The 16,249-nt window shown below is 33.5% G+C and overlaps 2 protein-coding genes across 3 annotated transcripts; one reads left to right on the forward strand and one right to left on the reverse strand.

Annotated features, from left to right (window-relative positions):
* The first annotated feature begins 124 nt into the window (after positions 1–124).
* Positions 125–3,794, forward strand: LOC133681043 (uncharacterized). Of its 2 annotated transcripts, XM_062104129.1 has the most exons (8): positions 125–284; positions 371–569; positions 658–897; positions 1,455–1,566; positions 1,657–1,831; positions 2,732–2,972; positions 3,274–3,585; positions 3,622–3,794. In XM_062104129.1, exons 2-7 carry the CDS (start codon positions 386–388, stop codon positions 3,564–3,566), a joined length of 1,245 nt encoding a protein of 414 aa, XP_061960113.1. In that variant the 5' UTR covers positions 125–284; positions 371–385; the 3' UTR covers positions 3,567–3,585; positions 3,622–3,794. The 2 variants fall into 2 exon arrangements, with proteins under 2 accessions (XP_061960113.1, XP_061960114.1); XM_062104130.1 differs by lacking the exon at positions 3,622–3,794 and having other exon boundaries at positions 126–284; positions 362–569; positions 3,274–3,615.
* Positions 3,795–6,366: 2,572 nt separating this feature from the next.
* On the reverse strand, positions 6,367–11,335 carry LOC133690185 (ubiquitin receptor RAD23b-like). Its single transcript, XM_062110407.1, has 12 exons — positions 11,150–11,335; positions 10,900–11,061; positions 10,015–10,050; positions 9,844–9,920; positions 9,711–9,752; positions 8,156–8,333; positions 7,941–8,081; positions 7,783–7,854; positions 7,235–7,282; positions 7,043–7,152; positions 6,737–6,815; positions 6,367–6,624 (listed from the first exon to the last, which is right to left on the reverse strand). Exons 1-12 carry the CDS (start codon positions 11,213–11,215, stop codon positions 6,508–6,510), a joined length of 1,128 nt encoding a protein of 375 aa, XP_061966391.1. The 5' UTR covers positions 11,216–11,335; the 3' UTR covers positions 6,367–6,507.
* Positions 11,336–16,249: the final 4,914 nt, after the last annotated feature.

Here is a 16,249-nt window from a genome sequence, read left to right on the forward strand (position 1 = left end):
TATACATCATAAGGGTTCGATTGCACAGTTGATAGTACAGGGCTTAATGTGTAAGGATCTTTAAAGTACAGGGACTAAAAAGGTTATAAGAAACTATAATCCCTACCGTACATAAACTGCGACTCCACCCGCACAACCACATAATCCAACGGCAAGCATAACGAACTTTCTCGGAAAAGCAGAGAACCACGCCGTAGAGGCCAAAAGCACCAGTCTTTCTTGAGCGAGAAAACAAAAATTCGTAATCAGAGCATTAAGAACACCTCTTCCTCCAATTCTCTCAGGTACCCACAATCTAGTTTCTCCTTCTCAAATTAGGGTTTTAATTTTTTTCAATAAAGTTTTGATTTTTTTGAAATACTTTGCTTAGACTGTTGAAAACAAGATGTGGGCAGCTTCTTGCCTGGCGTCATGCTGCGCTGCCTGCGCGTGTAATGCGTGTACGACTGTAGTATCTGGGATTAGCAGACGATCCGCCAGGATCGCCTACTGCGGTCTCTTTGCTTTGTCTTTAATCGTTTCCTGGATTCTCCGAGAAGTTGCGGCACCTCTCATGGAACAAATCCCTTGTAAGCCCTTTAATTCCCGTTGTTTTTTACCAATTTAATTGTGATGATGATGATGGTGTTAATAATTTTTGTTGGTTTTGAATGGCAGGGATTAATCATTTTCATAAGACGCCGGATAGGGAATGGTTTGAGACAGACGCGGTTTTGCGTGTTAGTTTGGGGAATTTTCTTTTTTTCACTATATTGGCTATTATGATGGTTGGTGTGAAGAATCAGAAGGACCCACGTGATAGTTTGCACCATGGCGGATGGATGGCGAAAGTTGTTTGTTGGTGTCTTTTGGTGATCTTCATGTTTTTTCTTCCGAATGAGATTGTCAGCTTCTACGGTAATTGGTTGTGACTTGCTGGGATGCTGTTTATGTATTTAACTGTGGTTTTGTTTAGTAGCTTTGTTGTTTCAAAGTCTGTTGGCTTGTCATTTTTCAAGAGTGTTTGTTTTTCGGTTTGCTATGCAATTTGGCGAGGACTTGTTAAGACTTAAGTATACTGAATGTCAATGGCAAAAAGGTTTCTGTTTACGTACTCACATAAAGGGTGATATATTTGCAGGTCAACGACCTACTACTTTGAGGAAAAAAGTATTAGCCGATTTGAGTAGGAGTGAAAGAAATGAACTTATTTTAGGGCTTGAATATCCTATATTGTGTCTGTTAGGTGGTTCATATTACTTACCAGATTCTGTTTAGGGTCATTGATAGATATTAATTTGCATTATTGATATGATGTTTGCTAAGGCGATGCCTAATCTGAAATTCTTAACTTGTGCTAACTGATGACATGCTATGGCAGATTGATTGTCTGCTTTTGATGTTCCTGTGTCTTTCTTTTCCTGTCCAACATTTTTTTGTCTGACAAACTGACAAGTTAAATTTTTTATTTGCAGAGTCAATTTCCAAATTTGGCTCTGGATTGTTTCTTCTTGTTCAAGTTGTGCTTTTGTTGGATTTCGTTCATGGATGGAATGACAAATGGGTTGGATATGATGAACAGTTCTGGTTAGTTTTGCTTTTTCTTTCTTTTCTGTCTTCTTGTTTCCATTCCACAACCAGATTAACCAATTCTATTTTGCAATTTTATTTGTATAGGTACGCCGCTTTATTTGCTGTGTCGTTTGTCTGTTATGTGGGAACATTTGCCTTCTCAGGACTTCTCTTTCATTGGTTCACTGCATCTGGACAGGACTGTGGATTAAACACTTTCTTTATTGTTATGACCCTGATCTTCGCATTTGTTTTTGCTATCATTGCACTACACCCTGCAGTAAGTTTAATTCTTTTTGTGTTCCAACTTCCAATAAATCCAACCATTATGACGATTCATTTTACCTTGTCACAGATGTTGGTGAAACTGATACATTGTAAGAGGGATGTGATTGATGCCACAATTGTTTTCTTTATATATGTTGTATTCTAATGTAGTTTGAACAGGGTAACCCTTCAAAATTGGTTCATAAGGAGAATAATACTTTTGGTTATGCAATTATAAAAAAAAAATGGCTAATCATCTCTCATCCAAAACATCAAGAATTGCAGTTGAACATGTATTCTCCAATAATAATAATAATAATAATGTAATTGGTCCAGGAATGATACAAAAATGAGAGCAGGATTTGGCTTGATCAATTAGACCACTGGTCCTATGACCAATGTCATGAGATTTTAAGCTTTTAGTAGTTGTAAGTTACATTAACCTATTATGGTTATAGGATGTTTTAGTGGCCAGTCCATTTTTATTTCATAAAAAGGCTCTCTTCAATGTGTTAATAAACTTTGGAGTACTGAACTCTTTGCATATGTAAATGCAAGATGTATCTAATATTGTCTCTGCATCGAGAGACTTTATGTTTTCCACGAATGATAATGTAAATGTTGGAACTTATATTGATTTCCCAGATGCAACTGAATTCCTCATGGTCTTCAGGTATAAAGAAACTGCTGTGTCATGCTCATGTTATGTGTTCTTTGTCAAAGAAAATCCTGTTTTGAGTTCTCCCATGAGGATTTCCTATAGTTGTTCTATTTGCATGTTTGATAATTTCAAATTATTGTTTGTTATGTTAGTTTTGATTGATGCCTAGAGTGCATAGCTTCACTTGCTTCTTTCCTGGTAATAGAACTCTTGGTTTGTCATCTCATAGGCTGTCACTTTCTTGGAACACAGGTAAATGGAAGTGTTTTGCCTGCTTCAGTTATATCCTTGTATTGCATGTACCTATGCTATAGCGGACTTTCCAGCGAACCAAGGGAATATGAGTGCAATGGTCTTCACAGGCATTCAAAAGCTGTTTCTACCAGTACTCTTACCATTGGTCTGCTTACAACTGTTCTATCTGTAGTCTATTCTGCTGTCCGTGCTGGATCCTCTACCACCCTGCTCTCCCCACCAAGTTCACCCCGCGCTGGTAAATCTTTAGCAAACATTTCAGACTTTTGATATGTAGTGTCCATATGATATCTCAAGAATCTGTTCAGAAATCTTTTGAATAAAAATGTTTCTTCACCTGAAAGTTTCCAAAACTTAATCTATTATGTCCGTTACTGATATGAGGTAATTGAGACTGCCTACTTTTCTGCACATGTTTTTTTTTTCTCTTGGTTAGGACCGCATGTTAAATGTGCTTTCATGAGAATTTGTTATCACTTCCCCTATCCCACTGATATGACAATTTTTGCTTGGAATCTGACATTTGGCTTCTGGGTTAGGTGCCGACAAACCTTTGCTTCCACTGGACAACAAGCCAAGTGAGAAAGAAGAAAAGGAGAAGGCTAAGCCAGTCACATATTCTTATTCCTTCTTCCACATCATCTTCTCTCTTGCGAGTATGTACTCTGCAATGCTTTTGACTGGATGGTCAATCTCGGTTGGGGAGAGTGGAAAGCTGGTAGATGTGGGGTGGCCCTCTGTATGGGTTCGTATTTTGACTGGGTGGGCAACTGCAGGTCTCTACATCTGGTCTCTGGTTGCTCCTATTCTGTTCCCAGACAGGGAGTTCTGAGTCTCCTACTCTCCTTGGTTATATATATATATATATATATATATATATATATATATATATATATATATATATATATATATTAATGAATGTTGCAAATTGGTGTATATGTAACGCAACTTTTGACTTGTTTCTCAACAGAGAATTCCACAGGTTGTACTTTTGATGATATGTAAACGTGATTTCCATGTATGACTAACCTTTGGTTACTGAAATCTGGTTTCTTCTGTCTCTACCTGTCCTCAATATTAAAGAACTTGCTTGTAGAGCTCTGAGTGTTACAAGGGAAAAAGTAAAGGACTGATTGTTGAGGGAATGAAGGAACAGGAAAAAATAAATAAGTTGTGTTTTCTATGATTTGAATGAGACGTCAACAAAGCACTGTTAATTTTCACTGTTTGGGAACGATGGAGCATAAGTAAATTTATTTCCTAACCTTTTTCAAAAGGAATGGAGATATCTTAGATTTTCCCTACCAAACAATCTTATAAAAAACATTAGAAGAAAAGGTTGGAGCACGATTTCCTTTATTAGGTGATTCTTCTTCTCAGTAAACTATTATAAATTGGTTTTGTAAAATTGATGTTTAGTGGTATCTATAATCATGAACATGCAAGGTAAAATAAGATAGGAAAAATATTATATATAAAGAAAAATGGTAATGTAACATAGGAGAAAGAAAAATACATAGGTTGCACTAATACCCAAAATGTTTTTTAAAAAGAATTTATCATTTAATTTTTTTTTAATTTTCTATTTAATTATTTCACTTGGTTGCTTTGAATTGCGTGGTTGGCTTTACAGGAGAGGCTCTCATAGTATTAAAAATAAATTTTGGTATTGAATTAATGCTTGACATTTTAAATCTACAGCATAAAAATTAAAATTAAAATAACCAGATAAATTAATATTTTAAAACTTGATCTGACCTAACCTAGCAGTTTGACTCATGACCTAAGTGATCTGGGACCTAGGTTACATTGGATTTCAATTAAAATAAGAGGATAATTGATTCGATATGATTCGGTTAAAATCTCGGGTTGACCCACAACCCGATTAGCTATAGAAAAACCTAGTCAAAACACGTTGACCTTTTTCTTTCTTTCTTTTTTTTAAATAATGTCATTTTTATATTTTTATAAAATAAAAAAATGGGTTGACTAGCAACTAACCCGAGTTAACTTGAAGCAACCCACTTAACTCATGACCTCGAACTTGCCTTAGGTCGACTCCCATGTCGGGTTTGAAAACTATGTAATAGATAACTTTTAAAACCCATAACACTGGTCATTGGAACAAATCATTATACATAGAAAAACTAAGAAGTTCATTCCTTAATAAATCAAATATTAATGGATAAAATTGACAAAAAAATTAATAATACAAAAGGATCTAAAATAAAAAAAATAACAATTAAAAGAATAAGAGTGAAAATAGAAATAAAAAAAATAAATTAGAAGGAAAAAACAATTCTATAATTAGATTATTAAATTGAAAAAAAAAATTTAACATAAGAACAAAAAATTTAAAAAGAATGAGAATCAAATTATAACTTGGATCGAGTTGAATAAATCAGTTTTATTTCAAGGAGACATTAAAAAAATTGGCAATGATAGTAAATGAATAATTTTTTTTAAGAAAAATGACCACAATAACCTAGAAAAACAAATACCTGGAAGTATATAATGGGATAAAAAAAACTCGGCTTGAGTAAACAGGAGGTTGCATGACAAATATATAACCGAGATAATAAGAAGCGAATCAAATTAGGTTAACTATCAAAACCTGTGGATCGGGATAACATGATGGATCACTTTTTTAAAACTTGACCTGACTTGATAATTTAACCTATGACCTGGGTGATTCAGGGTGGAAGTCAGGTCGAATTCCAATAAAAATAGAAGAAAAATTAACCTAGTATGATATGATCAAACAACTTTATTGATTAAAAAATTAACCCTTCATATTTATGAGATTAACAATAAAACCTATTTGAAAAGGGCTAAAAGGCCTTGGGTTCATGGTTCATTTTTCTTTCATTGTAAGGCAAAGTTGACTTTTAACTATATTTTTAAAGAAGAAAAAAACTAAATACCCTTGGTCAATAACTTTATTTTTAAAAAATTAAAAGTAATTAAGTTACTTAATTATTTAAAAAGTTATGAAAAAGATATTTATATCTAGTACAATTATTAAATGCCTAACGGACCATATAAGAAGACCAAGATATACCCTAAACTAGGGCTTATGATTTTCCTGGGAAGGGCAAAAACATCAGTGGTGAATAGAAAAATGTATTTATGACTATAGGAAATTTGCCTTCCGATTTAATTGTTTTTTATGTGTGGTTATGTGCATAATTATTAAAAAATATTTATCGTACTGACAAATCAAGTATTTAAATTATTAAAAAAAAGAACTTAGTTAAATTCCTCATGAATTTTCACGAATGAACCAAACACAATAAATTGACATCTGAAATTTTAAGGAACGCAGTCTCAATAGAGAGCACTTTTGATCCCACAGGTTTCTCCCTTCCAAGTTCTAATCACTCTTGAGCACACCGGAATATATAGTGGACACACAGATTATAATTGCCTGTGTTGTGGTGGAGAAGGAGGTGATAATGGCAGCGGCAGCCGCAACGGAATATTGGTAGCAACGCTCACCTAATCAAGGTGCTTTGATTCCTTATAAGTGCATGATCTATCTAAACCATTGATTGTGAGATGTAATTCATTCGCTATCATATTTCAGCTAGACATTAGAGAGTACAAGAGATGAAGAGAGAATTGAAGGCAGCTTTTATCAAACGCCATTCCAAAACCCATTATCAAAATTAATTTTCAGGATTCATAGTTAGAAACTATAAAGTAAACCAAACACTACCAAACTAAAGTTTATCACAAGGACAAGGACCCTTATATAAAATCAAAACTACAAATCAATCTTCAAAATCTGCACCATTTTCCAGTAGATAGTTGGCTGCCAGCTCCTCGTTGCGATCACAAGCCAAAAATGCCTCAATGACAAGGGCTCTATCGAATCCCATTGCCACAAGCTATAACAGGGGATGAATAAGTGTTAGTAAACACAGAAAAACAGGAAAAGTGTCAGAACAGAAACCAAACAAACAAAACAAGTCAGAAACGGAGTAAACAAAGGAGGCATACCCGTTCAATAGCCTCTTGTTCAGCTGGGGTCACATTGATAGCATGAGGCATATCTTGGTCAGGTTGATCGAATATATCCCTGAGAAAAACGGATCATGCCATATTGTGGCATCAGTATTCTATCATAGAAATTTTGGGAAAAAGATTTATGTAGCAAATATGAAATATATCAATAACTACCAAACACCAATGATGATGAAGAGCTAATTAACCACCATCAGCTAGATCCCTTTATCTTTTATGAACCAAGATACTTGCTTAGAAGACTTTTCAGATTTCACCATATACACCAATAAAGTTACTCACCCTTCAGAACCATCAAGAGGTTCATTTATTAACTGAAGAAACTCTGCATTATGCTCTTGAATCATTCTTAAAAGCTGGGGGTTTTGCTTTCCAAGCTCCTGGAGCATGGGCTGTAACAGAAGTAGCTGATTTAACTTTGAGACAACAAATGTCACCATAAAAAAAATAATAATAAGAGAAATGAAAAGGTACCTGCAAGATTTGTGGATTTGCTTGAACCATTGAACGCAATGCTTGAAACTAAAATGCAACAAAGATGGAAAAAACAAGACGTCAGTGTACAAACGTGATAATCACTGGAAATCCTAAATCAAGTAGTGTCTCTGGTTATTTGGCAATAGGCAGTAAATGAAACATAGAAACTTTGATAAACATGAGAGATCCTAAATAAAGCAATATCAATGGGTAATTTGGCAATTGGCATTAAATGAAATTTAGCATCCACCCCAAAACCCATCTAAGCATATCAAGCAAAACAGTTGTACACTTAGTTCTAAATCCATACCTACATATTTCCCTCCTTTATTCATGATTTTCTCACAATTTATTACACTATTTTTTGAACCAATACCATGAAAGAGCAAGAGAAGTAACTTTTTTTAATAAGAGAGAAATGGCCCAAGCACATGCACATGCACATGAAGATTGGTGTGAGATGTGAAGACCAATGGGTTTAGCATTTAAATGCATTGCATTTAAAATCCAATACAAGAATAACAACAAGGTGTAAGGAACCATACTTGTTGATTGTTTCTAAGGAAATCAAGAGAGCCAAGTACGAGGCCAGCGTCGCCTCCACCACCAGAAAGTGTCTGCCGGACGGGTTTCAAATCAATAACAGTAACAAACACTATACAGCTAATACATGATAAAAACCCACTAAAATCTGAAGCTTTACCTCAGGAAACATATTCAATGGAGAAGAATTAGGTCCTCCTGGTGCAAGTGCAGGTGCTGCCGGAGCTGCACCTGTTTCAATGCCCTGATCTGCGGGAAACCGAGCCACTGGGACAGCAACTTCTGCTGTTTCTGGAATGCCCTGAGACAGAATACTGGTGTCAATGCTAATATAAGCAACGATTGCTACAGGCTACACACAGGATTTAGACTTACAGAGTACAAGTAGTCCACTGCCCGCTCTGGGTTATTATAGGCAGCTCGAAGTGCACGAGTAACTGTTTCTTTGTCCCAGTTTCCACCACCTATATCCATTATTTGCTGAATAGTCTGCTCCAAACTACTGCCAGCAACTAAATTGGAAGCAGCTTGACCATAGGTATCACTCTGTGCACTGCAGCAATTACACAGTATTATCACCATTAGAATAGGCAAGAACAAAAGCTGTGGATTGTAGATAACATGTTTCTTAAAAAAGGGTAAATATTATAAAATCACCCTCAACAAGATCAGATTGTTAGCCCTCAATTGTACACAAAGCAAGAATTACATCAAACTGAGCTGGATCAGGCATTTACAGCATGCACACACTAGTAGGTTTTAGTTAATATCGAGAACCAAAAAATCATCATTTTCTTCAGGAAATGCTAATGGCTACATTAAGAGAATAAAAAGAAAATGTATACTATGAAATTGTTAGAATAAGATTTCCTTAAAATATCAGACACATGGACTTAAAATCCATGTGTAAGGAGGGTAACACGCATCTGACCACTCTAATCAATTTTAGTACTGACAGATATGGTCTCTCCTTGACCGCATTATCCAAGAACTAAAAGATGGTTGAACTTAGACCAGCTGCAAGTTACCACAAAAAAAATCATGCCCTCTACAATGTCTATCTGGTTTTTTACAGAAAATTTACATGGGCCTCGGATTTATGCTTTAAATGAACTTTAGCTTCTTATATTCAGGACAGCTCACTCTGACAAGTGATGGAACTATCCATAATAAGCCCTTTGAATCAATTGGATTGCTGGTAATCCTCTCTGAAACATGCAAGGTTGTATGGAAAATGTGTCATGCCATCCCTAATAGCAAAGAGTAACTTTGTTATGTAATTTCAAAAGGGAGTTTCCAACTCTGGTTAGAAGTTTGAGGACATATCTTAAAATAACAAGAATATAAGAGCAGAACAAAATCTCATCCTCTTAACGAATCAAATCCTGTCTTCAAGTTTCTTGCCATGTAATTTTAAAGATCTCATATATGTTCCAACTTTGGCTTGAGATGGTGAGATTAAAGGGGAAAACTTATAAGCAAAGCAGACCACTTGAGGTTGTTGCTAAATTTCCATGGCAAGTACAGAATTCTTCTTCAATACAAAAACATATAAACCAGTAGCACCAGTGTACCCCACAGCAAAAAGTCACCAGGAACTAAGTTACACCTACTAGATCGGTATAATGCATTTACTAACAAATATTATGGCTTCAGTTGGATGGAAGAAAAGGGAGAATTGCACTATAAGCAATGCAACCCACTTGAGGTTGTTGCTAAATTTCCATGGCAAAGTACATGATTCTTCCTCAATACAAAACATATAAACCAGTAGCACTGGTGGTCCACAAGACAAGATAGGCCGAGAAATTAACCAAGAACCAAGTTTCATATACTAGATCAATATCGTGTATTTATTAACAAATATTATGGCCATATTGTCTTAAAATAACCAAAATATATATAATGCAACTCAAGATAAAGCATGTACTTGGCTGTTGCTGTGTCAGAAGCAGATGCACTCTTTGAGGCCCTGCAATGACAGATTTATTATATAAGAAAGATAAATTCAGTTATTTCAGAATAGTTAAAAACAAAAGGTATTTGTGGTATATATAGCTTACGGTGCTTGAGCATCAGGTGCGGGAGCATCAGGAGTCGAATTTGAAGTTGGTGTGGTGGTAGGTGGTGTAGAAACAGGCTGGTGTACATAAACATAAGAAAGGGATTAATTAAAAAGTATACAAGAACAAGACACTACCAGGAGAAAGGTAAAAAATAAGGATGAAAAATACTTGGGTGGATGAAGTCCCAGCTGCGGCTGTTTTACTCTGTAACGATAGCAGATTGATGGAAGTAAATGTTAAAGTTCGAGCAAAAAACAGGAGCATTAAAGCATGAAGTCCAAAACTGCTCATGCAGTTCATGAACAAAACACATAAAAATGATGTTGACAACAAATGTGGATAAACACAAGCCAATGCACTTGCAAACGCTTCATGCAGTTTCTACAAAATTGTAATTGGAAAAGGCTAACAGGGCCCCTTAGGGAACTCTTTAAGTGATTAGCAGTTAAAAGTGGTTAAGTGTTGTAATAATTAGACAACTTTGATTTCAAATTTTTATCTAACCACCATTACCTACCCGTCAATTACAGGTTAACAGCCACAGATTTCATTTCCAAATTTGTAACGCTGTTGGATGAAACGCTCGAAATTCAACTGGTCTAATTATTAAAACATTTAAAGACCGTAAGCTACGACAAATAATTCGGATACTATCAAGAGATCAGTTATCGGTAGTTATTAATTTTACACCGGATTTACTCACAAAGAAACTACAAAATCTTTCAGCTCCACATAAGAGTCTTTACCTGAATATATTGTTCACCAAAACAATCAAAATACACCAGTAATGCAATACATGATTGCACACTAAAAGCCACGAACAAAAACATTCAAAATTTCATACAAAAAAATCCCGAAACACCAAATACAAGCCCCGAAGAAATTCACATTGACGTCATCAAAATCATCAACATAAGCATAAATATAGTATGGATTAAACATTAACAAAAAAAACTACCAAAATAATCAATTAAACATTAAAACCACAGCATAGGATTAACAAATTAAAGGCTGGACAAAAAGAAAACAAAAGTAGAACCAAAAAAAAATTACCTTGCTAAGCATGACAACAAGAAAACCATCTTCGGTAACCTTATTATCAACTAAAGTAGTCTCATCTTTCAAGACTTTCCCATTATGAATCAACAATTGTTGTCCACATGGGTAATTGTCTTTTCCTTGCACGTCTTCGATATTCTTCTTTACACCCATTACCTTCACATTTTTTAAAAAATATCATTGCTTAAAAAAATAAAAAGAAAAATGCAGTGCTAAGAATTATAATTAAGGTTTAATTACTTACAGTGTCGGTGGGTTGAACCTTAATTTCGAAATGGCTGCCTTTCAGTGTCTTGACGGTGAGCTTCATTGTGGCGGAGAGATGCAAAACCGACAGCGTTGTTGGGAGGAAAGAAACCCTAGAGAGGATCAGAGTGGGCTGGCTGTGGCAGGTGCAGCAATTTATAAAGAGCTACCAAATTAAAAGAAAGAAAGAGCTGAATGCGCGTGTGGATTTTTGGGTTTAATTTGCTGCCTGAAGCTGCACGCCTTGGTCACGTGACTTCAGCCATTTAAAAAAAAAAAGATATTGGTCATGTCTTTAAAATTTTATTTAATTTTTTTTGTAAGTAAAAAATGTTTTGAAAAATAATATATATATATATATATATATATATAGTATTCAACCTTGCAATTGTATAAATAATCATTATTTTTTTCTTATAAAATTCAAGATATAATTTTATTTTATTTAGCATAGGATAAACATATTTGAATATACCTTTTTAATTAAAAGAATATTTTTAGTGTTACGGTTTTTTAAATTTTTTATATTAATATATCAAAATCATAAAAAAACTACTAAAAAATATTAATATTTTTAAAACATAATCATACTCAAAACACTTTAAAATTCTCGATATATAGTATATTAAAAGACAATTATGATATCAAACGTTTCTTATAATATATTAATTTTGTTTATATATTAGCAGTGGAACTATTACACGTGTGGGATTCGAACTTAAGATATCACTCCTTTTATCTTTGCATGGGTATTATTGAGCATATAATTAATTAAGCAATATTCTAATACACTTTCACTTACTTATATTAATTAATTAATATTAATATAAGATTAAATATTTACAACAATAATTATACAGAAGCCGTGCATTAGGATTGGAGAGGCGGGTAATTAAGAGATAATTCAATGGAAACTTGTTATGGTTTGGATAAGGATATCTTACAAGGAATATCTTTAACATTTTTTTTTAACCATTTATAGCTTAAAATTATTTCCTTGACAGGAAAAGGACTTGTATTCTCCAACCCATCAAAATCTTCAAATTCTATGTACAGTGTTAATTAGATGGCAAGTTTCTCGCACAATATCTTGATTTTCATTATGTCTGTTTAAGAGTGTGATTGAGGTTGCTTTTCAAAGTGTTTTTCATGCTGAAATGCATTAAAATGATATCTTTTTATTTTTAAAAAATTATTTTTAATATCAATACATCAAAACTATCAAAAAAAAAATACAAAAAAAAATTAATAAAAAAAATTATTTTTTTTTAAAATACCGTTTGTATCACATTTTCAAGTGATGACCATTGGTTGCGGAGATTTTGTCGAGAAATTGTTTTAGAAATATTTATCAATATGTAATTCATAAAATGTCATTATCTTTCATAATCTATCTATTTGTATTTATTTCAGAGCACTCTAAAAATTTTCTATTTGGATCTCGTTTAGAGTATTTTTGACACTACGCTGTAGGTCACGTGACTGACCAAAATTCATTTTTTGTATTTCTCTGTTTAAAGATTCCCTTCTTTCAAATCTGTGATTAGACTTGTTCGCGGGCTAAAAGCCCATCAGCCACGCCCAAGCTTAAGAGATATTGATAAGGTCTGGGCAAGGATTTTTAAACTCGAGGCTCCGCCCAATACAGTAAGAAATAGAGCTTGCTCATTTATTAATCATAAAAAATAATAATCAAGAATTAGAACCAATATTAGATAGAAAATTAAATTAAATTAAATATTAAGAGATAAAAATAATAAAATAAAAATAATAAAATAATAAGAATATAACAATCAAAGAATAAGGACTAAACTCAAACTTCAAAAAGATTCAAAAACCAAATAAATAGTAATTAAAAGAAGAAAAACTAAAATTGATAAGATTACAAGCCGGACGACACAATTGCTTTTTTGAAAGTTTAGGTGTGATTTTCTATGGAATGAGAGAGAAAAAAAAAGAAGAAGTAAAAACTTCTAATACAGCCCAACTAAACCCCTTTCGTGAGCACGTATCACACTGTTAAAAATACAACAATGCGCCACTCCTAGCGTCGAGACGAGAACATGATTTTAGTTGTTGTACGGTCTCTCATGCGCCACTTGAATGGCGTGGTAGCCATCACACGCTGACACGTGCCAACGCGACAATAATTTTTTTTAATGATATTCTTAAATTTAAAATTACCAAGATATCCTTGTCAAAATCCAAGAATAAAAAAAAATCTAAAAATATCAAAACACCCTCATAATTAGCTTTTTATTTTTCAAATTCCAAGGATAATTTTGCCATTTAAATATTTGAAAAAAAAAGGATAAATAAACCGCTCGATGCATGTATATTTCCCCCCCTCCCAAGAGTATGATTGTACTCATATTGTTCCTTTTTTATTTAAAAAGACAAAAGAATCCCTCATTTAAGGATTAATTTTTTGTGCTTCTAATTAAGAGGAAAATAATATTTATATTGTAGCAAAAAGAAATTCCCATATAATTTTGCTTCCAGTCAAATTAATATATAATATCAAATGTATCTCATAAAAAAATATTTACTATCCTAATTACATGTTTAATCAGTTTTATTACTTCAATTCACAGTAATTTGTGGTGTGGTGTAGGGTGAAAGATTGATGACTTTTGATTTTTGATTTTGTAATTCTAGTGCCTTCTTAACATGCATGTTATTGAATGGTTGGAATACCCTAGGCGGTAGCCATGAGAGAGGGAGAGAGAGAGAGGATCTTAAATCAATAATCGTACCTCCACTAACATCCGCCTGAGTTTGTCACACACTCTTTCACCACCAATTGAGATATTCCCATTAATACCGCCATGTATAGCAACATAGTCGAGCTGGATTATCCACGATCGGCATAGTTACCGAATCACGATTATACTGTGGAAGTAGACACAGATCAGAGTAAAGTTTTGAGCATTCACCTGGCTAACAAGTGAGTGTTCACCTCGATTAATTAAGACCCAAGACTCCTGTGAGCCTACCTCCTTTTTGATCCACGTTATCAACTTCTTGGGAACATCCGGTCAAGCATGACTGCGCTGGTCAACGTCGATGACTTATCAGAAGCTAGCCACTTCACCTCTGGTGTAATGTCCACACGCCCAAGTCAATATCTCACAGGCACAGGAATAATCACTGTTGCGACAAATAAATTTCCCTTCTTTGCAGAAGGGATCATCGCATCTAATAAAACGATGGGGAGATGAATTACTGGGATCTTACATGGGAAAACTCTCGATCTTAATACAATCTTTTGCATGGATTGCATTGCCGCCAAGTGAGTTCATCAGAACCCGTGTCGACCAATAAGAGGGGTGCCTGCAGCTTGAAATACTGCTACAGAGGCTCTATCTTTATCATACAAAAAACTAAAATAAGGAATGTAGGTACGCACTAATCTTGAAGCTCAAAATGAGAGGCTCTAATTTTCTTGTTATGTCGTTGTGTATACGAGCTTGAACAAGAGATTCATGGTTCTCGAACTTGGATTTGGTAAATAACTCTTAATTTGTTGTATGTTATAAAATATAAATGCAACTACATTTAACTATATATATATATTTCAAAATATTTTATAATAAATTCTTGTTGTAGCTAAAAGTCGGTTGAAGTGACTTGCATCTATGAGTTTCTGGGCCACTCAATCCTGCATGTTTGGGTCCATTTCTATTGGCCTTTTGAATTTTTTTGGTCTTTTACATGTATAATTCATCCTTTAATGTGAGAACTTTTTCCCCGGACGCTTGGGTTTTTTTTTGTGACTTTTTTTTTAATTGGCTATTTAGGTTTTTTTATTTTTTTTAATTCTATCAATTTTTATAAAAGAAATTTATCATTTAATATTAAAATTAATGGTAAATTACTTTTATATTTTTCAATATTAAATTGACAATAAATCAGTTTTATATATTTACTTATTATATGATAAATTTCTTTTTAAAATTTTTAAAAAAACATTTTGAAATATAAAAATAAATTATATATATATATAAAAAAAGGATCCCCCCCTAGTCTTGAAAGTTGAAACTTGAAACAGACCCAGCCAGGATAGGCGACTCATGAGGGAATGTTTGGGAACGTTGTGGCGGCTGTGTTTTTAAAAATTTTAATTTTTTTTTGTTAAAATTTAATATGGTTTGTATGTTTTGGATCGTTTTGATGTGCTGATATCAAAAATAATTTTTAAAAAATAAAAAAAATATTATTAACATATATTTTAATACAAAAAGTTATTTAAAAAGCACCCGCAACCACACAAATACGTTATGCATGCTAGGAACGAACTCAAGTTACTGTTATCGATCGTAACTTGAAACAAGTGTCAAACCCCGGTCAACTCCTCGAGAACATCCAAAAACCGTACGGTCAAGCATGACTGTGCGGGTTACTGTTGTTAACTTATCAGAAGTTCAGAACCCACTTCACCTCTCTGATGATTTATCTGATAGATACAAGAAAAATCTCTCATTTGTGCAAATGGGATCATCACAATTAATAAAATCTTTTATAAGCGAAAATATTTATTTTTACATGAGACTAATGCAGGAGTTTTTTAAAAATAAATATTTTTTAATTAATTTTTTTCTATTTTTTTTTATTTTTATTTTTTATTATGTATTATTATACTTAGGTGTAGTTTGTAAGGCTTCTCTGTTACTTTGCTTAATTTCTAATTAATACAGTGGTGATGAAACAAGATTTTATCTAAATATTTTTATCACAAAATATTGGATAAAAAAAATATATAAGTATGATTTTTTTAAATCCTCAGGTGTATCGGGCTGGCACATACCAGCACCAAACACGTTTCAATGAAGGCGTGCTGGGTCTAGCCAAAGATATACCTGTTGGGTCTGGTGCTAGCTAGACCCAGCCATGGCCAAGCCCAGATGCTCTGACCAGATCCAAGAGATGATTGTGTTTAAACACCGTCAATTCTATAAATTTTTACATAAAATTTTAAAGGTTTTATTTCTCAATAAATAAGCTCAATTAAATAAGTCTACACTTTGTCAATACCATTAGGTGTATTAAAGTTTTTCATAACCCATCATATCTTTATCTTTTAGCTGGATAAAATGTG

Source organism: Populus nigra, chromosome 1, assembly GCF_951802175.1.
Source record: "Populus nigra chromosome 1, ddPopNigr1.1, whole genome shotgun sequence".
Lineage (NCBI taxonomy): Eukaryota > Viridiplantae > Streptophyta > Magnoliopsida > Malpighiales > Salicaceae > Populus > Populus nigra.

Bases quoted from the DNA above. Each gene is read 5' to 3' on its own strand.
- LOC133681043 (XM_062104129.1), top strand. From the start codon at position 386: ATGTGGGCAGCTTCTTGCCTGGCGTCATGCTGCGCTGCCTGCGCGTGT. The intron at 570-657 runs GTAAGCCCTTTA...TTTGAATGGCAG, and splicing joins TCTCATGGAACAAATCCCTT to GGATTAATCATTTTCATAAG. The intron at 2,973-3,273 runs GTAAATCTTTAG...CTTCTGGGTTAG, and splicing joins ACCAAGTTCACCCCGCGCTG to GTGCCGACAAACCTTTGCTT.
- LOC133690185 (XM_062110407.1), bottom strand. From the start codon at position 11,215: ATGAAGCTCACCGTCAAGACACTGAAAGGCAGCCATTTCGAAATTAAG. The intron at 6,816-7,042 runs GTGAGTAACTTT...CGTTTTTCTCAG, and splicing joins CCTCTTGATGGTTCTGAAGG to GGATATATTCGATCAACCTG. The intron at 6,625-6,736 runs GTATGCCTCCTT...CCCCTGTTATAG, and splicing joins AACAAGAGGCTATTGAACGG to CTTGTGGCAATGGGATTCGA.